The sequence below is a fragment of the Periplaneta americana genome, chromosome 11 (genome assembly GCF_040183065.1).
Source record: "Periplaneta americana isolate PAMFEO1 chromosome 11, P.americana_PAMFEO1_priV1, whole genome shotgun sequence".
NCBI lineage: Eukaryota > Metazoa > Arthropoda > Insecta > Blattodea > Blattidae > Periplaneta > Periplaneta americana.
In genome coordinates, this window is record NC_091127.1 from 59,501,741 (window position 1) to 59,529,177 (window position 27,437).

Consider the following 27,437-nt stretch of genomic DNA (forward strand, 5'->3'; position numbering starts at 1 on the left):
ATTATGAACTACATAGCAAGCATAAATTTAATATGTCCATGTTAAACTCCGCACTCCAAGCAGCGAAACAAACGCAGCCTGCTGTACGAATGTTTTATTTTTATTTTCTGTCATATTATGACAACGTTTAAAAGTAGTATTTACAAATTCACTCAATTGGACGTTCTTACTATAAACTCTCGTGACCAGAATAAAAAACGAAAAAGAAAATATGACAAGACAAATGAATATTCAATACGTCATGAAGCCAATCAGTATGATCACTTCTATGTTATTTTCGTTTTCATACTGCGCATTCCTTCTTCTTGTACCTTGCACTGTTTAAGTGTTTGTATTGTTTTTAAATGAGTCCATTTAATATGCGAGTTATAAGTGACTCAGCTACTTACTGCCATAGTGAAATATATGTCCAGGCAAGTTGTATTATCAGCAGAGTTTTGTTCAGTGACAGAATTGTTTACAGAAATCGGAATTATGTAGTTTTAAGTATATGGATCCGCTAGTGGTTGCTGGTGTGGAAAATTAGATATTTTTATTTCGTTTATCCTGTGAATTGGTGCAATGTGCTGCAAATTACTATAGACATTTTTTATAGAAATAGTGCGTATTTCTGTGTCCCTTCATCGAGTGCGAATATATTATTATTATTATTATTATTATTATTATTATTATTATTATTATTATCATCATCATCATTCGTTCCAATTTAAATAACATGCAGGCCTACTGTTTTTGTGTCTCACTGTCATATTCATCACAAGATTACGTAATTGTGTTAGAAATGTGTTGTTGATACAAGTAGTTTTAGGACGCAATTACGGGTACATGCTTTTCTTTTTAAGGACGACATATTGAAAGCAGATATTTCAGTCGCCCATTTAAGTCGTAGTTTGGTTTTAGTTGTAATTTACAGTTATTGTTGTATAAGTAATTTCTACCAGGACCTGATTTAGGCAGGAACCTATGGTGCCTCTGCTCAGGATCTCATGATTCTGGGGGCCTCAAAATCTAGGAACAAGCCTTTTTTTTTAAATGAATTACGCAAATGAAATAGACAACTCTGCCAACTGAAATCAGAATTGAGGAAATAAGTAATTACGTAATTATTGATGTTAGAAAACGCATTAAAAATCACTTCATTATTTTAATTTTAGAGTGAGTTTGCAGAGTTTAATGTATTCAACTTGTAAAAGTTGGCTACCTTGTACAGATTATTCGAATTGTAACAGTGTAACAATACGCCTATTTAAACAATAAAATTAATAATTCAGCAGCCGAAGTCAACATTGTCAGTTCTCATTGTATCGAATGTTAAACCAAGAGTTAGTGCTTGTATTCCTGGCAGGTTACCTAATTTTTGTTAGTATCGGTGTGTAGTAGTAGTGTTAAAGAGTTTTATAGGAATATCCAAAATTAAAAATGGAATTCCCAAGCAAATTTGAGTTAGGTGTTATAAAAGAAAACGGAAAGATATTTAAATTCAACAACAGGAAAAACAATGCTGATCATTGAGCAAGATGTTTCTTCAGAAGTTACTAGGAATAACTCTCCTTTACACACAGAGAACTCCAGTTTCAAAAAGTTAAGAATATTTTAACATAGAATAATGAAGATGTTGACATACAGAGACAACAATCCGCAAAAGCTACTAAATTGTGGAGAGTCAAGGTATTTTTTGTATAAGCCTAAACCAGAATCTAGGAAAAATGAACATTCCTTTGAAACTCCTAAATATAGAGAATTAAATACGTGATGAAAGGAGAAGGTGACAGAATTTAAAGTAAAATGAGACAGGCCTAGTCATTTTATATGAAAAGAAGGGATCTCATGAAGAAAATTATGCTCTGAGCCTCTGAAATTATAAATCAGGCCCTGATTTCTACTAGTCTACAACTTTCGAAACAAGTATTTCGTAGGAATTTCCTAATTTCTCTTACGTTTCATATTATAGTGGACAAAGCAAGAGAATCTAATAGTTTCCATTTCAGTCATTATGCAATTACAATAATTGCAATAGACATCATCCTATACAAAATAAAATCCACATTACAATACAAGGGAATTTATTAAAATTGTACTATTTTGAATTCAAAATATTCATTTGTTACAAAATGACTGAGAAATTAGCCAATACGCTTAAAAACAATAATATTCAGTTTTTTCACACTATCGTCAAGCTTATTATACAATTTTAAAACTATTTTGAGATTTACTTAACCTCTAATAGGGTATATCAAACAATCATTGGCTCGTGGTGTTATATGTGTGAATTTCCTTTCTAATCATATGGTTACTTTCATGCTTTTTCACATTTAATAAACACTGAAAAATATAATAGATTAATTAGCCTACTGTAGGAATCTGAAATTTAATAAAAAGTTGGTTTTGCAGTGTGCTTTGAACAGTGATTTTCCTTTTTTGCAAGGAAAAAAATCATAAGAACTGAATATCAAATTTTAGTGGTTAGTACTTAAAAAATCCAGTACTTAGAATATTAGATTATAAGTACCAGTTTCAGTGTTTTTATTTTGTAGTTTCATTAACCTTCATTAATTAGAGACGGCTATATATTTAACAATCACGTAATTATGTCCCTCTCCACATTCATTCTTTAAATGCATGTAAACTGAAGTTTACCCCTGAAAATACAGGATAAAAGTATTTCGTTGTGTGGTGTCATAGTGAAATACTTGGTTTGAATTTTATATTTAAGTTTACAGAAAACTATCTTCAGTTCAAAGACGAAATATTCATGGATTAGAGGGAACGGGTTATTCCATATCATAATAATTAGATTTTAAAACCTAAATGTGTGTTCTTTAATGTTCACGCTACTGCTTAGTGTCATTCAAGAAGTGTATAATGGGTGTGAATGTTGTACATAAACTGTTTTCGGACTTAGTTGCGCAAAAAGTCTGACGTGTAGCGTTCGAAAGTACTTACAGTGTTTTCATTTTCTTAAAATTATTTGTTCTGAAATGTAATATATTATCATTTATCACAATGCATAAAGAATCAATGTTATTAAGTTAACATACATACCGTATTTACTCGCATAATAGACGCCATCATATAATGTACGCACCCCAATTTTTGACAGATGTTGGGGAAAAATCCCCCCATAATGTACGCATTACATTTTAAAATGTTACCTGTGGTAATATACAATAGTAATGTTGGATGTACTTCTCATGTTTAAATTTTTTAAAACAAAGAGTTAATTTATTACGATTGGCTCTTTTTAAAATGCAAATTGGATTGTGATTGGTTCTTTTTAATAATTCAGTTTAAAAACTTTCAACATGCTATGAGCAGCATTAATGTCGATTGTTGTCTCTTATAGTGTTCAGTCAGTGTCTTATAGTGTTGCTTGCTTCACTTGTGTTCTGTGATTATTGTGTTGCTTTATAATGAACCCAAAAAGTATAAATATACAAGTTACTCGGCAAATTTCAAGCTAAAAGTAATTAAATTTTTTCCTCGCATATAATACGCACTCTTGGAGATTTATCCTTCGAAGAGGTGGAATAATTCAAATATCTTGGAGCAACAGTAACAAATATAAATGACACTCGGGAGGAAGTTAAATGCAGAATAAATATGGGAAATGCCTATTATTATTCGGTTGAGAAACTTTTGTCAAAAAATCTGAAAGTTAGAATTTATAAAACAGTTATACTGTATTACCGGTTGTTCTATATGGTTGTGAAACTTGGACTCTCACTTTGAGAGAGAGTTTTTGAGAATAAGGTTTTTAGGAAAATATTTGGGGCTAAGAGGAATGAAGTTAAAGGAGAATGGAGAAAGTTACACAATGCATAATTGCACGCATTGTATTCTTCATCTGACATAATTAGGAACATTAATCCAGACGTTTGAGATGGGCAGAGCATGTAGCACGTATGAACGAATCCAGAAATGCATATAGAGTGTTAGTTGGGAGACCGGAGGGAAAAAGACCTTTGGGAGGCCGAGATGTAGATGGGAGGATAATATTAAAATGGATTTGAGGTAGGTGGGATATGATGACAGAGACTGGATTAATCTTGCTCAGGATACGGACCAATGGCAGGCTTATTTGAGGGTGGCAATGAACCTGCGGGGTTCCTTAAATGCCATTTGTAAGTAATAATACGCACTCTGGATTTTAATACAAAAATTATGGAAAAAAGTGCGTCAATTACACAAGTAAATACGAAATTATATTTTCTCAGTTTACGTTTTACTTCAAAACAATTCAGTTCCTGTGTCATAATGTGAATGACACTACGTATTTATATGTACCCAAATTCGTTTCCTGAATTGCAAACAAAAAATTCATTATGTCAGAGTGTTTTGAAAGTCTCATTAACCCTCCTTTATATTGTAGAAATCCGTGTGAATTGTTCTTCCAACAGCATGTGTATGAAGAGACATGTAAATACGACAGGTAACCACCATTTACTCCAGGGGATCTGTGTGCACACCATTATTTTCATAGCACAGTATTATTTGCCTTCAGAAACGATGTGAAATTTTGCGCAGCATTGCTGGAGTGATGGAAGCAAATGCATTCCAAACAGCATCTTTGAGTTCCTCACTTGTCTCATAATGATTCTGGATGACTTTCTGTTTGACATGTACCCATAACGCATTATCACAGGATGTCAGATTGGGACTTCGGGGTGGCCATTTCAGAGGTACCGGTAATGAAGGCGTGATTCAGTTCTCATACTAGCAAAGATACTCCTGTTTATAGTTTTTCTAAAGCTATCATTCATAGATGAAGTCAAATACTATGCACCAAATAAAAGAGGATTAACTTTTTGTTTTGTGAATTGTTACAAAAGACATTTTTATACACCCAGAAAATAAGATAACTGACTTCATATGAATGAGCTATATATGGGAATTTGAACAAAATTAATTACAAACATCTACTGAAAACGTGGCATTTATAAATGAAGCCAAACATTTTTCATTTTTTGAGATTACAGTCTAAGTCTTTTGTGTATAATGTATAAATATAGAGTATGTGATTTCATTTTCGCATGACTTGTAAATGCCAAGAAAATACAATTACAAAGACGACTATCATTGATAGCATAATACAAAACTGAAATGTTGCAAAACACGCATTACATATAATAAGAAAATTCTGCCATCTTCATGACATCGATTTTTCACATCTGTGAAGGCATTTAATAGCATCCCCACTGATGTAAAAAATCAAACTCAAAACATAACATTAATTAAGGCCAAATTAAAGAAGTACCAGTACCTAATTTCTCACGCCATCTATTCAGTAGATGAATTTATGACATTGAACAATGCTGCATGAATATTTCTGTCTTATATTAAATATCAACTTTGTGGGAGTACAAGAGGTTAGGTTAGATGGGAATGGCATATCACAAATAGGAGATTACTTGTTGTATTACGGGGAAGGAAACAATAATCACCAATTAGGAACAGGATTCTTTGTACATAAAAGAATAAAATCAGCAGTAAAAAAGGTCGAATTTATCAGTGACAGGTTATCATATTTAGTACTTAAGGGTAGATGGTGCGACATCATAGTTATAAATGCTCACGCCCCTACAGAAGAGAAAGACGACTATATAAAGGATAGCTTCTATGAGGAATTGGAACATACTTTTGATCAGTTCCCTAGATATCATATGAAAATTTTATTGGGGGATTTCAACGCTAAAGTAGGACGGGAGGATATTTTTAGACCAACTATTGGAAAAGAGAGCCTACACGCAATTAGTAGTGACAATGGAGTTAGATTAGTCAACTTTGCCACATCGAAAAATTTAATTGTCAAAAGTACAACATTCCCCCATAAGGATATACATAAATATACTTGGACTTCTCCAGATGGATTGACACACAACCAAATAGATCACGTCTTGATAGATAAACGGAGACATACTAGTATAGTAGATATTCGAACTTTCAGAGGTGCAGACTGTAATTCTGACCATTATTTGGTGATTGGAGAATTAAGAGAAAGATTATCAGTAGCCAAGCGAGTAGAGCAACAAGTTAATATTACTAAATTCAATATTTTGAAATTAAAGGACGAGGAAGCTAAGCAAAATTATCAGGTCGAAATTTCGAATAGGTTTGCCACTTTAGAAAGTTCCGACGAAGTTAAGAAAGAATTAGATGTTAATAGCGTGTGGGAAAATATCAGAGATAGTATCAAAATTGCAGCTGAGCAGAGCATAGGTTATTATGAAACTAAGAAAAAGAAACCGTGGTTTGATGAAGATTGTTGCATGGTAGTAGAAAGAAGGAAACAGGCAAAATTGAAATTCTTACAGGATCCAGTTGAGGAGAATAGAGATAATTATTTCAATGAAAGACGGGAAGCAAGTCGTACACTTAGGAATAAAAAGAGAGGTTACTTGAAGGAAAAACTGAATGAGGTAGAAACAAATAGTAAGAATAAAAACATTCGAGATTTATATAAGGGTATAAAGGAATTTAAGAACGGATATCAGTCAAGGGTAAATGTGATCAAGGATGAGAATGGTGACTTGCTTGCAGACTCTTCATCAATCCTAAACAGATGGAAAAACTATTTTGCGCAACTACTAAATGTACATAGGCCAAATAGAAATGATCGGGACGATATTGAAATACAAACTGCTGAGCCATTTATACCCGAACCCACAATTTCAGAAGTCGAAATTGCGATAGAAAATCTGAAAAAGTACAAGTCTCCAGGTATCGATCAAATTCCAGCAGAATTAATACAAGAGGGTGGAAGTGCATTATATAGCGAAATTTATAAACTTGTACTTGCTATTTGGGAAAAGGAAATTGTACCAGAACAATGGAAGGAGTCCATAATTGTACCTATTTTTAAAAAGGGGGACAAAACGAACTGTGGTAACTTTCGAGGAATATCACTTTTGTTGACGTCGTACAAAATTTTGTCCAATATTCTTTTGAGGAGATTAACTCCGTACGTAGATGAAATTATTGGGGATCATCAGTGCGGTTTTCGGCGTAATAGATCGACTATTGATCAGATTTTTTGTATTCGGCAGATAATGGAGAAAAAATGGGAGTATAAGGGTACAGTACATCAGTTATTCATAGATTTCAAAAAGGCATATGACTCGGTTAAGAGGGAAGTATTATATGATATTCTTATTGAATTTGGTATTCCCAAGAAACTAGTTCGATTAATTAAAATGTGTCTCAGTGAAACATACAGCAGAGTCCGTATAGGTCAGTTTCTATCTGATCCTTTTCCAATTCACTGCGGGCTAAAGCAGGGAGATGCACTATCACCTTTACTTTTTAACTTCGCTTTAGAATATGCCATTAGGAAAGTTCAGGATAACAGGCAGGGTTTGGAATTGAACGGGCTACATCAGCTTCTTGTCTATGCAGATGACGTGAATATGTTAGGAGAAAATACACAAACGGTTAGGGAAAACACGGAAATTTTACTTGAAGCAAGTAAAGCGATCGGTTTGGAAGTAAATCCCGAAAAGACAAAGTATATGATTATGTCTCGTGACGGGAATATTGTACGAAATGGAAATATAAATATTGGAGATTTATCCTTCGAAGAGGTGGAAAAATTCAAATATCTTGGAGCAACAGTAACAAATGTAAATGACACTCGGGAGGAAATTAAACGCAGAATAAATATGGGAAATGCCTGTTATTATTCGGTTGAGAAGCTCTTATCATCCAGTCTGCTGTCCAAAAATCTGAAAGTTAGAATTTATAAAACAGTTATATTACCGGTTGTTCTATATGGCTGTGAAACTTGGACTCTCACTCTGAGAGAGGAACATAGGTTAAGGGTGTTTGAGAATAAGGTGCTTAGGAAATATTTGGGGCTAAGCGGGATGAAGTTACAGGAGAATGGAGAAAGTTACACAACACAGAACTGCACGCATTGTATTCTTCACCTGACATAATTAGGAACTTGAAATCCAGACGTTTGAGATGGGCAGGGCATGTAGCACGTATGGGCGAATCCAGAAATGCATATAGAGTGTTAGTTGGGAGACCGGAGGGAAAAAGACCTTTAGGGAGGCCGAGACGTAGATGGGAGGATAATATTAAAATGGATTTGAGGGAGGTGGGGTATGATGATAGAGACTGGATTAATCTTGCACAGGATAGGGACCGCTGGCGGGCTTATGTGAGGGCGGCAATGAACCTTCGGGTTCCTTAAAAGCCATTTGTAAGTAAGTAAGTATTAAATATCAATACTAACCTCTTGTATCGTACTATATATATTTCAACTAGACTGTGGCTATTAATTAAGACTTTGTAATACTATTAAGATCTTTTTGAGATGTTTCATATTCTAGCTGTGAAGTGATGTACGAAATGTATATAAATAGAATGCAATACAATATAATAATTGTTTTGTTATTAAGTCTTATTTATCTGTGAAGAATATAGACTATCATTTCTCGACCTAACAGCAGATGACAAGATGAAGCTTCCTTGATGTGGGGGTTGACACGACATTTTATTACTTTTTGCATATGAAAAGATCTAATGAACAACAGCTTAGGTTGTAAGAAAATTAAGTTATCCCTACATCTATAAGGAAATAATATATTTCAGAATTTAATTGGTTTCTTATACATAATCGCGTTTTTTTTTCAGTAAGAACCATCAGCAATTTCGACAATGCAGTTTCTAGAAGCTACACTGTTGCCTTTAGTGTTTGTTGCTTCCTCATTTTCAACACAACCAGGTGAGTGAGAAACACAGTACAAAATGTCATGATTGGAAATAGAATAATTGGCAACAAAACATTTAATATTTCTGTGATGTTATTTTGTTTATATGAAACAATACCCTTTCTCATTAAATTATGTAATATTTAAATAATACCTAGTAGTTTGTACAAAGCTATTTTGGCTAAGACTTGATGACAAATAGTAATAAGAAGTGGACAGAAATAGATTCAATATTTCAGTATTCATTTATTAGCTGTCAATAGACTTGTATACAAGTTTCTGGCATTGTTGCATTCTGACAATGTTGCATTTTTTTGTTAAGTTTTATTTATACATGCTTTAACATATTTTGTGTTGATATCATATGCAAATGTTGCATTCTGTTCAGCAAATCTACTTCATATACCAAGTCAATCCTTAAGTAGGCCTAAGCAATTGATGATAATAAATTTGTAATTATGATTCTGTTGCTTTACAAATGGTATTTTGAGGGATATCAATATTTTACTTTTTAATTTCCCATGTTGGCACCACGAATTTTTCAAATGATCCATATAGTAAACAGATGCAATAGTTGCAATACCTAGGTAATCTTTAGATATCGTAGTACAAAAGTGTTGGTAGATTGTTAGTGGCAATAGCTTATTATAACCTTCTCCTGCTATACAGTCCATGTCAGATATCAATTGGTTGGTTGATCAGTCATTTAATCTGTTGATAGATTGGTCAGTCATCAATTGTTAGTCAGTTAGTAAGTCAGTTGGTTGGTCGGTCAGTTGATTGGTTGGTTGGTTGGTTGGTTGGTCAGTTGGTTGCTTGGTCAGTGAATCAATAATTATTAGTCAGTCAGTAGGTTTATCAGTCTATGTAGTTTAATCTATTGATACAAATCACTTCATGTAATTTATACAGATTTTCCCTGTCATACTAAAAAAATTAAGGAACAACATAACTTGCGAGTTCTCAAATACACTGTGTCCGTAAAATCATGGTGCAGTTTTGAACACTTATAATGGCTAAACGAAACCGAAGGATAAAACTTACGATACATTGAAGAGTATATCAAAAAGTTTTTGAAGCATAAATTTCAATTTTATGCACGCGCAGGTAATGATGCGACGCAACACAACAATGAAGCGAATCACACCATTTAGTCAAGATGTAGACAGTGCAAAGTTTAATGCGTCCTGTGGCTTGCAAAATTTAATCCATAACACGTGTTCGCCATGAATGTTGTTGCGTGTACAATGAAGAGCCACCACATAAAAATAACATTCACTGGTGGGATAAGCAACTGAAGGAAACTGGCAGCTTTTTGGTCCAAAAACATAGGTAGGCCTTCAATTAGTGACAGGTCTGTTGAAGCTATATGGGATAGTTACCTAAAGAGCCTCAAGAAATCGGTGCGTACCTGTGTTCAAAATCTAGTCCTGAAGAAGACTACAGTTCATAAAGTTTTAAAGAAACGTCTCCATTTTATGGGTTACAAACTGCAGTTATACGCTATCCACTCAACCAATAAACCCAAACGATTTGAGTTTGCTGTACAGATGTTTGATCAGATGGACAATGATAAACAATTCTTACACAAGATTGTGTGATAAAATTATAGGCCCATATTTCTTTACGGAGTAAACTGTGACATCAAACAACTACCTTGACATATTGCAATCATATGCAATGCCACAAATTAAAGATGTATGTGAAGGTGTCATCTTTCAACAAAATGGTGCTCATCACTAAACACTATGTCAACATTGTTCGCGAGTTTGTGGATACAACATTTCCCCAGCGGTGGATAGGAAGGGATGGATGGAAGGCATGGCCACCACAATCGCCAGACCTAACGCCTTTAGACTTTTACTTTTGGGGTTATGTCAAGCAACGTGTGTACACTGTTTGTATCAACAATATTGACCATTTAAAAGAGCGAATCAGAGACGCTAGTCACTCTGTTACACCTGATGTCCTTAGTTGTGCATAGAATTAATTAGAATATCATTTAGATGTGTGTAGAGCAACAAACGGAAGCCACATCGAACTGTACTGAACAGGTATGCAAACTTGGAGAGATTTTCTTTCATTTGGTGAAGGTTTCACATTTCTATCTTGTTTCATTGCTTTTGTGTGACTGTTCAAAACTGCACCATGGCTTTACGGACACAGTGTATAATTTGTAAAAAGTGCCATTTGACTCATATGTACAACTGAATTTTATTTATGTTCATGTAGTCTACCCTAGCAAGTATCGTGGAGTAATCAGTGCATTATGCTGCTTTGTGACGGTGGCATATGGGATTTTTATGTCCATGGGAGTGTCCAGCAAGATGGCAATGCTCTATGTTGTGATGGTGATACCAGCTGTGATGGGCATTATCCCTGTTGAAGATAAGGTGAAAGCCATTGTATCTTATACCAGGATTTGGGGACTTAGGTAATTCTTATACATTAATATGTAATGTAACATATGTTAAACTGTTAAAGTAACGAATTAATAGTGACTCATTCAAGTCTTTTTAGATGCAAAAGAAAAATTGAATGTTGTGCACGAAGTTGCAAGAAGAATAAATTAAGGTTCTCCGTTCTGAATTTTTCTTAATTCATGAAAAGTAAGAACTGTTTGCATTGTAAAAAAGTTCTTTCCTGCACAATGTACAGCACTTCAAAGACTAAAAATTTAACTGAATGGGAAAATGATCATGCAAGCAAGAGAATTTCAGCATTTTGGAACATTAATTTCGGACATAAAAGTGAAACTGATTTAAAATTGCAAAAATATTTAAAAAATTGAAATTATACAATATCTACCCCAGCAAAGAAGCACTCTATTTCGGGAGTGAAATTTGGGTGCTACAAAAACCAGAAGCAGCTAAAATGAGATACTTGAGAGCATTAGATGGAACCGCATAATTAGACAAATAGAAAAACGAGAACACCTGTGAGAAATTAGGAACTTCCAATATTGTAAATAAAATTCAGGATTATCGGAAAAATTGGAAACATCGGAATGTCACTTGGATGAATTCCATGGTAGGCATTGGAATAGACCAACAGAAAGATGAACAGAAGCAAACGAAAGACTAGATGAAAGGACCAATTTCCATCTTGAGAGAAGAGGAATAGACAATTTACGCCTACGCTTGATGATGATGATGATGATGATTAGAGAGCGGAATTTTAGGCCCTAAAAAGTGGCATTTTAGGCGTCTAAAATAGGCTCTTAAACTCCTTTATTTAGGCTCTATAAAATAAAAAATAGGCTTTTTTTTAAATAATGTCACTAATATAAGATTCAACATTTATTTAATGCAAAATTCTATGATTAAAAGAAATTTTCACACATTTCACATTTTACAAGGGTACCGGTACATATGCATACACAAAATGAAGACATTCTGTCTTTGAGTTAGTGTTTTTCATTCACTAATCACATTTCCATAGTTTGCTTCACAATAGAAGATCAGCACCTACTGTGGTTATTGTGTCACTCACTGCTGTATTTAAAAATGGTGAGAAAAAAGGAAGGGGTTATCTGTCTTGGAATGTAAGAGAATGCTTATTCGGGTACAACCCAGCGAGTTTGTGTTAAATTGCTGACAGACAGAGGAAGATGATATAATAATAATAATAATAATAATAATAATAATAATAACAATAATAATAATTTGTCCCTCAGGAGTTCTTTTACATGCCAGTAAATCTACTGACATGAGCTTGTCGCATTTAAGCAGACTTTAATGCCATTGACATGAGCCGGAATTGAAACCGCAACCTCGAGCACAGAAGGCCAGAGCTGTACCGACTACGCTACCCAGGCTGACTGAAAGTTGGAATTTTAGGATTGAAAGATTGTAAGAATGAGAAGGGGTGATCCGGAGTATTCTCTATTGTGTTGTTCACTGCTAGGAAGGAGTTGTTATGTGTCTTGGAATGTAAATAGTACAGGATGTTAAGAAAAACAGTAAACAGTTACGAAAAATTATGCGAAAATTAAAAAAAAAAAAAAACTAAAAATATGCACTAACGCCAAACAGGCATTTTCAGGCACTATAATACCCCTTTATTTATACTTATATTTCCATGAAAAATGTAAATATTATATTTCAAGCCTGTATCAAGGAAAAAAATAGGTTTTTGCCTAAATTCCGTTCTCTGATGATGATGATGATGATGGTGGTGGTGGTGGTGGTGATAAAAATAATATTCACAAGAAGATGGTTTCAATATGAAAGTATTTCAATATAATGGAGATACATTTAAATATCGTTCACTTCACTTTCTCAATCAATTTTGGCAAGGAGGCTGGCAGCTGGCAAAAAGCAATAATATTGTCCTATAAAAAATGGAGACAAATAAAATGTGACAATTATGAAAGCATCTGTCTTCTCGATTCTGGCTGCAAAATATATATATGCCAAATTGGTTAAAGAAAAATTATATAATATTTATAATTCAAAATTAGGACAAACAATTGTCACAATCTGTAAGAACTATAATAACCACATATTTGTAAAAAAAATTAAACCATATATTTTCAATGGAAACAGATAAACAGAGTTGTAACATAAGGCTGCAACCTCTCGCCATTTTTCTTTATTATTCATATGAATATGTTAATAGAGCATTGGAGATTAAGATCTCATGCAGAAATAATGATCAATGATGTTCGAAATTTTGGTTATGACCAAATTCTTATTACCTAAACAGAAGACGAACTCCAGCATGCCTTCTACAGTTATTTAGGCCTATAACAAGTAACAAGGTCACTTAATTTAATTTGGAGATATCTATAGACGAAACCAAAGTTATGACTATGCTCTATTTGGAAAACACCATGTTAAAGTAAAATTTGCGTCACCAATTCTTCAACAAATTAATTTTTTGATTATTTAGGTTGTTAAAATGTCTATGAAAATATACAAACTTATAACGATTATGGGGAATTATGAATTCAATTTTAAACCCTTTCCAATGCAAAAGCATACTCCGTTGAAAATTTATAAAACTTTACCACGATAATTACTAATGTATGAAGTGAGGCTTGGACTACGAAAATTAGAATGCAGGATTGACACAACACCAGAGATGCGACAATGTTAAAAACAACTACTGTACCGGTATATATTCACTTTCAGATTAGATCATAACAGAAACTTTGACATCTTGAAAGCATTACATATGCAGTCAATTTTGAAAGTTATTCAGGACTACAGATTGAATTGGATGCAACATGTAAAAAGGAAACATAATGATAGCACTTCTTTGACGACTCAAAACAAAAAAATATATATATTACAGTTAAAAATGCCTAGAATTCATAATATTTTTGTACACCATGGGTACATACAAATACCAAAAAATGGAATAGCAGGGTAAAAAAAAATCAGAAATGGTTGATTTGACATGGAATGACCCTAATGTAATGTGTTCAATGGTCTCAGAGCAAGTTTTGCATCTGCTTCATTCGTCATTGTTCACAGTTGAGGCATTATAATTATCATTATTATTATTATTATTATATTATTATTATTATTATTATTATTATTATTAGTTATTATTTTACATATTTTAAAATTACGTTTTATGAAGGAATACAGTGTACACAGGTCTAATGCAACATTTACAGAATATCTTATCACATGTCGCACGGAAATGTTTCAGCTGGGTGTTTATGGGACTGATGCATGGAGATGTATTCAAAGCCAAGATGTATATACGCTTTGAGAAGTCACTACTCAAACTGCAGAAACAATTTGTGAACCTTAACACCATCATAATTCAGGTAATATATATTCATTTCTCACACATCACAAAAATATAAAGATGGAAATTAACTTTCTGCAATATGATTTAAGATTTCGACATTCATTGTTTCGAAGTTACATGTCCGACTCTAATCATGCAACTGACACATAGCTATAAAAATATTTATTTTTCAATTTACATTCTACAAAACCCAAAAATCTTGCATCAGTGATATCCATGTCATCATATATAAACTCTATTTAGTGATAGGCCTATGAGTTTTCAAAGACAGGCTGTGACCCCTCAATGCTTAATTTAGCCTGTTTCATAGCTGGTGCTTTTATACAAGTCCTCCAGAATTTCTTATGAACATCAAAATATCAATGCTTACCGTGTCACTGACATGAAGTAGTCATTCCATTTTACAAAGGAAACTACCATAAATGAATCTATTCATAATACGAGTAGGTTAGGAATGCATTCCTTCAACATTCATACAGGCATAATGAATAATCGCTATCCAACTAACAATACAACAAACCAGTCTAAACAGAAATGAAAAGTATAAGTTTCAGATTTCTCACAGAAAAGAAAAACAAAATTCTTGATTGAGGTTAGGGTTTTCCGGGCTAATAGGCCATGGTACAGTAAACCAGTAGACCATGGCCTATTAGCTCGGAAAACTCTAACCTAATTGACGCTGGCCGTGAAAGCCTACATTCGAAAATTATTGATTATTTGCAGTAAATAGGCATTTTGATCAAACCATGTACCTTTTCCTTCTAATTAGGAATCTATTTAAAATAAAATAGGCTATAGTGCATGTTCACTATTAGAGCTTGAAGATTTAAGACTACACTAGAATTTATAATATAATAGTCATATTATTATTTGTTTACAGCTGCTGTTTTGTTTTCTTGCGAAGATGATATTGTGTCCAAAAATGGGTTTGATGTATGTGGTCGGTCTATATGTTAACCTGAGTCTACTAATGTCACTTCTCAAGGTAACCTATTCATCATATAATATTACTATTATTACAATAGTTTTCACAGCCCTCCAACGGCATTTTAGCATTATTGGCGAGAAATTACCTGTGAATTTTTCTGGAACCTTCTCATTCAGAGACAGAATTTTTCTATATGCAGTAAATGAAGGACAGAACCCCCTTTCTGCCTTATTTCAAAGAACATTTACTTATCTACTGTAAATGACAACAGAGGACGTTACATAATATACCGGTAATCTAATATTAATTATTACATAACAATGCTTCAAGCAGAATTAAAATGCTGTATTGTAATTCACACAGTGTTACATCTGTACATTTACTGTTGTGTAAATGACGACTGGAAATTATAATCTATTTAAACATTCTAATGTAACAAATATTGTGCAAGACTGACTTATAAGTTTGTTTTTATCCAGCCTATTTATAAAATTAATTTTTCTTTCTCATTATACGAAGTATAAGAAAAGTACTATAAATACAGAGCCTGGGCCAAGAGAAAGTAATTGGCTGATGTCACACCAGCACAAAGCCACAATATTTCACATGTATATTGCAGTTTAGTTATGTAGCTGAGGTGATGTAGGCCTAGTTGTATAAAGGATTTCGCACTGAAAGTGTTAAAATCTGTAGAGCGAGAAATATATTCCTTGTTACATTAACATTGTGTCATTATAAAAGACAAAATAAAATACACTGCTGACATGACTTCCAACTGTAGCATGCCTCCAATGTGGTTCATTATCCACGAGAACTGCATAAATAAATCTACAACACTTAGAGGATCCCTTCCCTAATTAAGTATGGAAATCAAGATGGATAAAAAATGAATTAATTCAAATCTTTAATTGTATAACAGTAGCACACTAAATACGTACTCTTATACTCTTGTTATAATTTTTTTTCAGAGAAAGGCTTGGAAAACATTATTCTTTGTGATTGCTGCTTCCCTCTCTCTCAATGTTCTCTCAACTAATTGGAGTTATACTGTGCTGACAGCTGCCTATTTGTTACTTATTAAGTTCGCAGGTAAGTCTATAATATAACCTAATCACAAATTCATGTATCTGGTTGATTTGCTATCAATGTCTCCAGATATGGTCACTAAGTAGATTCTGCTAGTGTGGTCAGTCAGTATGGGTTTGGGAATGCATCACCAGAGGGTTACGCAATAGATCTTAACAGGTCGCAGTGCTGGGCCATAGTGCCCCCCTCCATTAAATTCAATTCAAATTCAAGTTATACAGATAAGATATTTCGTTGGGACTATCTGCAACACATGTAAAACATGTGGTCTGCTGTGCCAAGAGCACACTGCTGCGCATGTAAAAGTAAGTAAATAAATTTTCTCCAAAACTTTAGGTGATATCGTATAACAAATTTTACTATCGAGATAGGAACATAAACATACAGTACATTAGAATAATATATTTTTCTGTCAGGTGAAAATTTCAGTGTGTTGTTGTTGTTTTCTAATGCCAGGCGTTTGACAATAAAATCATTTGACCTCTTGCACTCCAATATTTTTCAAAGATATTGTTATGGCAAGCCACTGAAGCACAGATTTTGAGGTGTTCCGAATCCATTTCTTGGTTTGAGTTGCACAATGGGCAAGATTCTGTACCATTAAAGTAGTCCCTGCCCGGAGATCCGATTGGGGGACTATTTTACCTCCGGATAATTTTACCTTAATGGTACTCATTTCATATTGGAGTGGTTAAATGGCAAGTTGTAGCCGATTTAAGTGAACACCATATTTTAACGTTTTGGTGGCTACTTCATTCACACACAACCCCCAGAATGTCTGGAGGACCACACCTGCTGTTGGTCGACGGGTCCATTGGACCTAGCTAGGAGATCTTGTTGATCACCAGCTTTCCCTCCTTAAGCCACTGGAGGACGATTTTAGTGCCATAGCAGGTCAGCACTAGGAACAGAAAAGTAGAAAGAGGAGGAAGGAAAGGGAAATGAACCCCTAGGCCTCGAATGCTCTAATGCCGTCGGGGTTGAAGAAAGTAAGAGTTCAGTCAGAGGACTGGATAGGAAAGGGTAATGAGGGAATTAGGTATTGAATAGAGGAAAATTATACCAAATTCAGTCATTAACTCATCAAGCTGACCAGTGCTAGTTGATGAGTAGCCCCTCCCTTTAGTTCACCTTGTAAAATTATGCTTACTAACAGCTGCACCACGGGAAGGTAGGGATGGGACGTTGGGTATTTGTCCAGGTTGGTTCCTTAAAGCCTTCAATGGGAAGGATTAATGGCTCTCCCCCCTGTATCCAACAGATACCCTTTCAGTGTTGTACCATGTATTCAGAAGTTTATAACTGTATATTTATAATTGCCCATTTTCCTGCTGGATCCTGTACATGACAGACACATAGTACACTATAAAAGTTTTGGATTAACTTTACTACCTAATAAAATACTATCGAAGAATTTCTGTTTTGTTTATTATAGGAGTTCCAGGGGAAGATTCATGGCCAGTAGCCACTATACGCAGCTGGAAATTTTCAGTTCTGGGAGGTGTGGAAGAATTCTGGGTGCCCATTCTGACCAGAATTTTCTCAGCCCTTCTTTCCACTCTCCTCACTCTTGCAGCTCTCCCAAATCGAGCAGCATGGCAGCTCTGTATGTGGGTATGGTATGTAAGCCTATACTTCCAAGAATGCATGTTTGTTTACTTTCATCAGTTTGGTAGACAATTATTCAAAGAGCAATGTAGATTTCTATACTTACATTTTATTTGGGGTGACATCCTATGTATATCAGCCTACTGGCTGTTTGTATATCCCATAATATCTAACACTGTTAACCCAGTTCTGAGAGTTCGTAAGATTTAATAATCTCACAGAGTGAGTTCGAAGCTCCTAGAATGAAAACCCATTGGATAGCATGCACTAAAATAAGTAAACAAAGTGTTACTGTTGATAATACAACATAACACTTATCCTCTTTGGACTCCAATTCAGAAATACCTGTAAATGACAACAGAAAAAGTACAAAAATATCTGATGTTTAAATCCTCCAAGATGCCTTAACATGGAAAGTTCTACTTCATATTGCATATATGTCAGTTCTATTGGGTCGACAGCAAAAACACAACTACAAATAAAATCTATTGCAGTGGGAATACCAGATAGCTTTAAAAAATTCATCAATAAAGTCATAGCAAGATTCTTTTATGGTTGCAACATGCTCTTTAGTGTTGCAGAGCATCATTCCTTTTAAAGACGATGAAGCAGTTGAGACGAGGTTATACCACAGTCTAGTATATACAGTCACGAAGCTTCAGTTGTGAGGTTGCTTGGAACAATAGACTGTGCTGGTACTATTTCGCATTGTCTGTAATGAGGCGATATTAGCAATCCTAGTGGTTAGCAACTATCTATGGATGCATATTTACTACGTATTGAGCTTCGTGACAGTATATACTAGACTGTGGCTATACACCACCAAACCAAAAACAATTGGAAAGATCCTTCATTGACTCAACTTACGAAGAGAAGAACAGAGAAACTCTGAAGAATTAAGATATTAGAAAGTGAATAATGCAAGTAACAACTTACATGATGATCCAGTCATTGCAAATATTTTGTCAACTGGAAAGAGATCCTACTTTCTTTCCATCATTGACACAGGTACAAATTTCAAGTTCAACAAATATAGTTTGGATTCAGTCAAAAAAAAAAAAAAGCTATAGTAGAAGAAGAAGAAGAAGAAGAAGAAGAAGAAGAAGAAGAAGAAGAGAAATTTTACTAGCAGTTTGTAAATTTTGCGTCCGATAAAATGATACCATGACGAAAATCATGAGGAAAACATTGCAGATGAAAAATATTTTATTTAATAGATTTATTTTTAATGGCAGAGTTAAGGCCATAAGACCTTCTCTTCCACTCAACCAACATAAGAATTTAAGCAAAACTTTTTTAATATCCTATGACTGCATGTATTATCTGAATTCAGTTGGTGAAAAAATAATTAAAAAAGTGAGCCATCATGTGAAACATGTTAGTGAAGTTTAAAAGTATTTCTGTAATCACTAGCATCCTTTTGATTGGTTAAAGGAATGTAAAAATTCATGCAAGCCTCATTTTCCAGGAGAAACTCGATGCAACAGACAGCTTGTATATCTTGGAAAAATAATATAAGAGCATGAAAATGACATTGATGAAGATATTCTTAAAATAATTTTAAACAACGTTGGCATCTACAAAGAGGTGTGTTCACTGTGCTCCCACCTGAACTCAGTATCCACAAATGTCAGGCAGAGCAATGAAGCATTCTTGATGGTTTGTCAATCTTCATATCACTCTGTAATGACGCAGCTTTGCAACCATATAAACAAATAGTACTGAGGTGCTTCCACGAGGCTGTAACTCTTGCCCATTACTTGGCATACCTCAAGCATCCTAAGTGAGAAAATATGCCAAAACTTAAACTGTTTCAAGATATTTGCATCATTCATGAATTGCCTTTGAAACGAAAGATCAGTGTCTTAACCCTAACCTACCCAAGAACTTTTTATTCTACAGGTAGACCTAATCAAATAAAATACCTGAAATAATGAAACTGTTCTTTTAGGTACTCCAACGTGTATGTATTCCTTCTGCACACGTTTGAGTGGTACTGGCCACCAATGGGAAACCAACTGGAGCACCGTCGACAATATCCAACAGTTGATCGGCAAGGACGTGACTGGTCAGGTCCATGCTCAATCTGCTTGGAACACATCCAGCCTTGTACCGCCACTGCTACTACTTGTGGCCATATCTTCCATGGCGAATGTCTCAAGAGGTCTCTAACAGTGAATTGCAAAATTTGTCCCCTCTGTAGATGGCCTCTTGTAGGCATACAATCCACTTAAAGATGTAAGTATCATTCTGATTTTATTTACTAAGCAAGATTCGGTTTCTGATAACATAGAAAACTCATTTGCGAATGGATTAAAAAAAATAACACCAGAAATTAAACACACTAGAATAGTACGAAATATACATACACACAAAAACACATCCACAACATATAACTAAATTTCAGAACACACACACTATTTGACTCCATACTATCAAACACAAATGCATCCCCCCCCCCCCCCCAGCAAAACAACTGAAGAAGCCAGAAGAAACAAGGACCTGAGTAGTTCTGAAGATGACTGATATGAAGTGGAAATTAGTCAATTACGTAATTTACCACTTAAGCCCGATTCCTATGGTGCTTGTTTCTGTGATGGATTGCATGCTGGGAGCGCTGATGGCAGTTCTGCATGCTTGCTGAAAATGCTGCTTTGTTAGCTATCATGCTGGATTTCAATATCCCGAATTTAAAAGAAAATCTACAAATTAAACCAAACCCTTTAACTCTATTAAATATGGAATATAATCTAAATTTAACAGAAGAAATACTGAAATCAGAAGTAAACGCTGAAATACTAAAACAATTGTCTTTAGAGACAATTAATATTATATACCCTCCACAAAACTGGCTTCATTTATACACTGACGGATCCTTGATCTCCAGAGAACAAGGTGCTGGTGCAGGTGTTACGTGCTGTCTCTTCTCACTTTATAGATCTCTTGGGTATGGAACAACAAGTTTTGACGGAGAAATCATTGCAATAAGTGAAAGTCTCAGGAATCTTATATGCCACATCAGTAAATTTAAAAATGCAGTTATATTGTCAGACTCCAAAGCAGCTATTCTATTAATCATCTCTAAACACACACCTTCATCTCAAACAGCAGAAATAACTAAAATGCTCTCTCAATTAATACCACTCAATAAAATAATTGTATTACAATGGATATCATCCCATTGTGGAATCCTGGGAAACGAGAATGCGGATGCTTTAGCAAAGAAGGGCAGCACTGCTACTTATAGACCTGTTACTAAATCTACGTATTACTCTGGAAAAAGATTTATTAAATCTACACACTTAGACTTCAACAAACAAAATTTGATAACACAATCCCAAGGGAAAAAATGGAACTCTCTGCATCAAAATCCACAGTTAATTCCCGATTTACCACGAAAATCGTCTGTAGCTGCATTTAGATTGGCAACAGGCCATGATTGTTTGGCCAAACACCTGCATAGAATTGGAATATATCAGTCCCCTAACTGTCCATTGTGCAACTCAAACCAAGAAATGGATTCGGAACACCTCAAAATCTGTGCTTCAGTGCCTGGTCATGATATCTTTGAAAAATATTGGAGTGCAAGAGGTCAAATGACTTTATTGTCAAACACCTGGCATTAGAAAACAACAACAACAACATATTAGGTTGTTTGCTATTTTTCGTGTTAGCTTGCATGCAGGAACCAAAGATGATATATAGTATCACCACTGGATTACCGTGTTGTCATCTTCGTTGTTTTCCAACTAACTTAAATCTGTTTTTTTTTCTGTAATCCTTAGTTTCTAAGAAACAGCAATTAAATATCGGACTAGCTGTTTTACACTTCTAGTTAGTTAGTTAGTGGGGTTTAAAAAGGGCGTGCCAGCTACTATGGCTACTTGCGCCCTTATCTAAAATTCTTCACAAAACAAAGACACAAACAATACAATATGCAGAATGCTAAAAATAATTAAAAAACGTTGTCACGGTAAAAACGAGGTACACAAATGCAGTATCAACAAGATGATTCATAAAATTCATAAAAGTGACCAGATCTCAGACCCTAGGTAGTATTCGAAACGAACCAATAAAATACTAAAAAAAAGGCCATCAGAGACAAATTGTATAACACATTTCAAAACAATAAAATTTTATAAAATATTCGGATGTAAAAGGTCCGAAATGTCAGGTATGTAAAAAACAAATGTAACCTTCGGATGCAAGGGTCCGGAGCATAATCAAAAAGGGCCAATGGAAACTAAATCACCCTGTCATGTCCTGTCGGTGGTGGTGCATCAATAAGAACACAAGAGCACGTGAACACTTTGTTTCCATTAATGCACGACTAGTTTTATTATTTACCCATAATACCATATTGACGTAATGGTGATGTATAATATCAGAATCGAGTATTTTAAACTTCCCACATCTTGCATAAATTTCTTATGTAAAATTGGCAACATCCGTTCACGTACAAGCCGTGCTCTTTTCAAGAAGGTTACAGGAATTTCACGCATGCGCAGGAGAAAATTGTCTTTGGCTGGCCGCTTATGACTCATCAAGAGCACAAAGCGTTAAGTGAACAGTGAATCTATCCTACAGATGTCAGGTGCATCGATGCCTATCGTTCACGTGCTATATTTCGAGGCGGAAATTTAATAGTCTGTATTTTAGCCTGTAGTTGTCAGCACTGTCGGAACTTTTACTTTATGTGGATGTGTGTACAGTGCTGCTACGAGAGTGTAGTTTGTGAATTACTATACTTCAGTGTCAGCATAATAGCATAGTTTGGCTTTCAAAGACGTGCTGGATGAATGTGATGGTAGTATGAATTTAAATATCTGTATGATGGTGTATATTATTTAAGAATAATATTTACTGGCATGTATTTATAGTAATCAATCTATGCGAATGGGATTACAGTACTGGTATAGGCTGTAGTGTATCAGTGTGTTGTGAATCAAAATATATTACTGAACACACGCTTTTGTAAATAACAGCACTGTGATATGTAGTAATTTTTAACAGTAAAGAACTGGGTAAACTGGCTTACGAGGAAAAATTGGAAATAAAAAGACTGGGTTTCATTATTATTATTATTATTATTATTACTATTATTATTATTACATGTTGTTTTGAATTTATATACGGTTTTTTCGGTAGTGAAATATTGGAATCATGACATTTCATATTAAGCTAAACGTAAGATTTCAAACTCTCTTCGATTTTGGAACACAAAATTGTGAACACACACAATATTTTATCACGAGCCGCCACTGCATCCTGTATTCGATAAAAATCTCAGAACTGCATTTGCACAATTAAAATCATTTGCAAGAGCATCACACAGAGTCAGCCGAATTGCATATTGTCGACAGTCACGGTCATATTTCCTGCAATGCAATGAAATATGCTCGACCATAACTGGTACATGGCATATCTCACACTCCGATTGAGGTTTGCCACGTAGGAGATGGCCATGTGTCAGATGACAGTGGCCAATCCTCAATCAGGTGAATAAAACTTCATGTTGTGATGAATCCCAAACTCGGACGTCGACATAAAATAAAACAGCCCTAGATTTATGTGCTGTATGAGATGTCACAGAATCTTATGAAATCATGCATACACTTACTTTTCGTCCATCAGCAGTGTACACAAGCAAAAGACAAGACTTCCAGCAGTATTTGTAAGATGAGTACATAATTAACAAAATGCTTTCTTTCCAGTCAGCGTGCCTAAATAAAAAAGACGTAGGTACCGGTAGTAAAAGTTAAGATCCTAGCCACATTACTCACCAATATGTGATAATGAAGTTCTGTATCAAGAAATTCAATACAATATTTTAATAATTTGAATAAAGAATTAAATTAAAAACAATTTAAGTACCAGTAGTATTATTCAAGCTACAATGGTGGTCCAGTGGCTAAAATGCTGTGGACCCGCATTCGATCCCCAGTGTACCCTGATTTAAGAATTGTGTTGGGCAAGTCTGTATGGTTGTGAAACTTGGACTCTCACTTTGAGAGAGGAACAGAGATTAAGGGTGTTTGAGAATAAGGTTCTTAGGAAAATATTTGGGGCTAAGAGGGATGAAGTTACAGGAGAGAATTTTTCTTCGTTCCATTACTCTTTCATTGTATGATGACGCAGAATATCTGCATGGAAATATCATATGTACTTTGGTACATTATAATAATATATATGATATGCGTGAATCACTTCGTGATTTAAGACGGCGCTTATTCCGTCTGATCCCGGCCAACTAGTCACTCATTACGAGTGCACCTCAGCACATGTGTGGACTTCGGTCCTAGGTTCATAGATATCTATGACGTAGTGCACAGGGCGGCCACTAGAGGGAACCCAAGAGTTGGAACTTAAAACTGAGACGATTCTTCCGACGCCGGGGTGGAATCCGGTGTGGCTTAGTGGATAAAGCGTCAGCATGTAGAGCTGAAAACCCGGGTTCAAATCCCGGCGCCGGAGAGAATTTTTCTCCGTTCCATTACTCTTTCATTGTAGAATGGAGAAAGCTACACAAAGCAGAACTGCACACATTGTATACTTCATCTGTCATAATTAGGAACATTAAATTCAGACGTTTGAGATGGGCAGGGCATGTAGCACGTATGGGCGAATTCAGAAATGCATATAGAGTGTTGTTGTTGTTTTCTAATGCCAGGCGTTTGACAATAAAGTCATTTGACCTCTTGCACTCCAATATTTTTCAAAGATATTATCATGGCCAGCCACTGAAGCACAGATTTTGAGGTGTTCCGAATCCATTTCTTGGTTTGAGTTGCACAATGGGCAGTTATGGGACTGATATATTCCAATTCTATGCAGGTGTTTGGCCAAACAATCATGGCCTGTTGCCAATCTAAATGCAGCTACAGACGATTTTCGTGGTAAATCGGGAATTAACTGTGGATTTTGATGCAGAGAGTTCCATTTTTTCCCTTGAGATTGTGTTATCAAATTTTGTTTGTTGAAGTCTAAGTATGTAGATTTAATAAATCTTTTCACAGAGTAATACGTAGATTTAGTAACAGGCCTGTAAGTAGCAGTGCTGCCCTTCTTTGCTAAAGCATCCACATTCTCGTTTCCCAGGATTCCACAATGGGATGGTATCCATGTGTTAGAGTGTTAGTTGGCAGACCAGAGGGAAAAGACTTTTGGGGAGGCCGAGACGTACATGGCAGGATAATATTAAAATGGATTTGAGGGAGGTAGAATATGATGATAGAGATTGGATTAATCTTGCACAGGATAGGGACCGATGGCAGGCTTATGTGAGGGCGGCAATGAACCTGCGGGTCCCTTAAAAGCCATTTGTAAGTAAGTTGGGCAAGTCCATGGTCCAAGTAACACAGAGGTTTTCCCTGTGGCATTCCAACAAATCTCCATCATCATCTCAGCTCATCGTAGCGTAGACCAGCCTCCTATGGCACCCTGGGCAATGACTGTCAGTAAATTGGTCTACACATCAGGCTTCATATGGATGAGTGACGAACAGTCACGTACCCTCCATTAGAAAAAAAAACCGTAGGTATTCACTTTATAGTAATAAAAATTAATTAATTGAATGCATATCTTTCAGCTTTGGAAAGGAATGAATGGATTCTGATGTCCTGTGCTGCACTTCGCGTTGAGCCTTCTAGCCAGCTTTAACACTTGATATTTTAGTGTACCTTGTATGTGTTTACTAAATTGTACACTAATATTTTATTATACAATGTTGTAATTGTGAAAAATTATATATATTTTAAGTTGTATTTAGTGCTAAACATATTATTAAAATGCATAAATATATAGATATATATTTATTAAAAGCATTGGTTTATTTTTGTAGCAAATACTTCCTTTAGTGCCTGACATTACCTTCATTTACTATGAACATAAATTTATAAAATGTAAAAATAACACAACAAGTTTCAATATAAAACATATTCTTATCGTCTTTCGGCTCTTGAATAAAATCATACTATGAAAATGTGATATTGTAATAGGCTACTCTATGCTGGTTTTACATCCAGATGGCCCAGGTTCGGTCCCTGGCCAGGTCGTAATGGAATTTGTGAACAAAGCAGATGTTGCAGAGGATTTTTCTCGAAGTATTCCCTTTCCTTTTTATCAATCCACCAACACTCTCTACATCCCTCTCAGTTTCAGATGAGATGCAATACAGCATCGGAAGTTACTTGAGAAGGGATAAGCAACTATTGCCTGTTAAAAGAGTATTAGTATCAGGGCCCATCACCAACTCATCTTATGCCAGAATCATCCCGTTATCCTCTCTCATGTTGAGCTACAAACCAGGCTATTAAATACACACCAACAATCCTATCCTTCATCCCTACACATCTTCAAATTCTGGGATTGGTTGACAGAGCTGCACTCGGTTTCCTGTCTAGGCCAGCATCCAGATCCAGTGCAACAGATGTCATCAGCAACTGAAGCACTTATATTCAGAATGAGGATGGCAAACATGTCCAACCCCCCAACCAATCTATGTTTAATAATAAGCTAGAGGAGATACAAATCTTTTCCCCCTTGGTAAGAATACCCACTCTTCCCAGTAACATGCCCTCAGGATGGACTGGGCAATAATTTATCGAAATCATCTCACAGCCAATTGGCTGTCTCCTACATTGAGACAACTCATCCTAAGATGGTAAGATAAATGTCGGGATGAGCTCTAAAAGAAATGGGCCACGAAACTATATCTCCCCCCCTTCCCCAAATAAATTTCAGTATTTACCAAATTCAAGCCTTTAGGTGAAATCTGTGTCTTGGTTTTCGCATATAGTTTTGGAACTTCAGGGTGAACACACTCGAGTGTCACTTACACAGTGCAAGGGCTTGGATCAATTTTCCTTCCAAGGACTGTGGACCTATCTCACTCCACTCGCTACCCACGCTTTTAACATCTTGCTCCTGTTTTGTTGCGCTTTTGATATCCCGCTTCACGTGGTATCTCTTTAAATCTCTTGTAATTTAGAACATTTTATGTATATTGCAACACACTGTTGCTCATGACATTAATAAACGATTGATTGATTGATCCATTAGATTATTTCGGCGTTTCCCTTTCTCTAATGTTCTTTCAAATGGAGCGGTAAAAATTAGAGTGGGACAAGTGGCCAGCAGGATTGGAGCTCACACAGACTCTTCCTCTCAACCCCAACGAGTTTTACCTAAATGTTCCTCTTCCCATTTCCCCTTTCATTCATCAATTTATTCTCACAATGACGTGGTCAGTGACCAAACTCGACAAGCCACATCTTATCGCTATCGTTGAGTAGAATGCTGCATTCCCAGAAACCCTGCCTGCAAGATCGCTGCCTGTC

General features: G+C 35.2%; 2 protein-coding genes and 1 non-coding gene across 9 annotated transcripts in view; 2 read left to right on the top strand and 1 right to left on the bottom strand.

Moving 5' to 3' along the window:
• LOC138709044 (RING finger protein 145-like) overlaps positions 1 to 27,437 on the bottom strand; it is a 71,827-nt gene that overhangs the window by 43,219 nt on the left and 1,171 nt on the right. The window lies entirely within an intron of this gene.
• On the top strand, positions 316 to 25,905 carry LOC138709046 (uncharacterized). 4 transcript variants are annotated; one of them, XM_069839538.1, is made up of 9 exons: positions 421 to 512; positions 8,635 to 8,725; positions 10,944 to 11,145; positions 14,373 to 14,493; positions 15,358 to 15,462; positions 16,374 to 16,494; positions 17,927 to 18,110; positions 20,051 to 20,337; positions 25,688 to 25,905. In XM_069839538.1, exons 2-8 carry the CDS (start codon positions 8,659 to 8,661, stop codon positions 20,331 to 20,333), a joined length of 1,083 nt encoding a protein of 360 aa, XP_069695639.1. In that variant the 5' UTR covers positions 421 to 512; positions 8,635 to 8,658; the 3' UTR covers positions 20,334 to 20,337; positions 25,688 to 25,905. The 4 variants fall into 4 exon arrangements, with proteins under 4 accessions (XP_069695641.1, XP_069695639.1, XP_069695638.1 ...); XM_069839537.1 differs by having other exon boundaries at positions 461 to 600; XM_069839539.1 differs by lacking the exon at positions 10,944 to 11,145 and adding an exon at positions 4,370 to 4,429 and having other exon boundaries at positions 476 to 512.
• TRNAY-GUA (transfer RNA tyrosine (anticodon GUA)) lies at positions 24,502 to 24,573 on the top strand. Its single transcript has one exon. It is a non-coding gene; the product is annotated as a tRNA-Tyr (tRNA).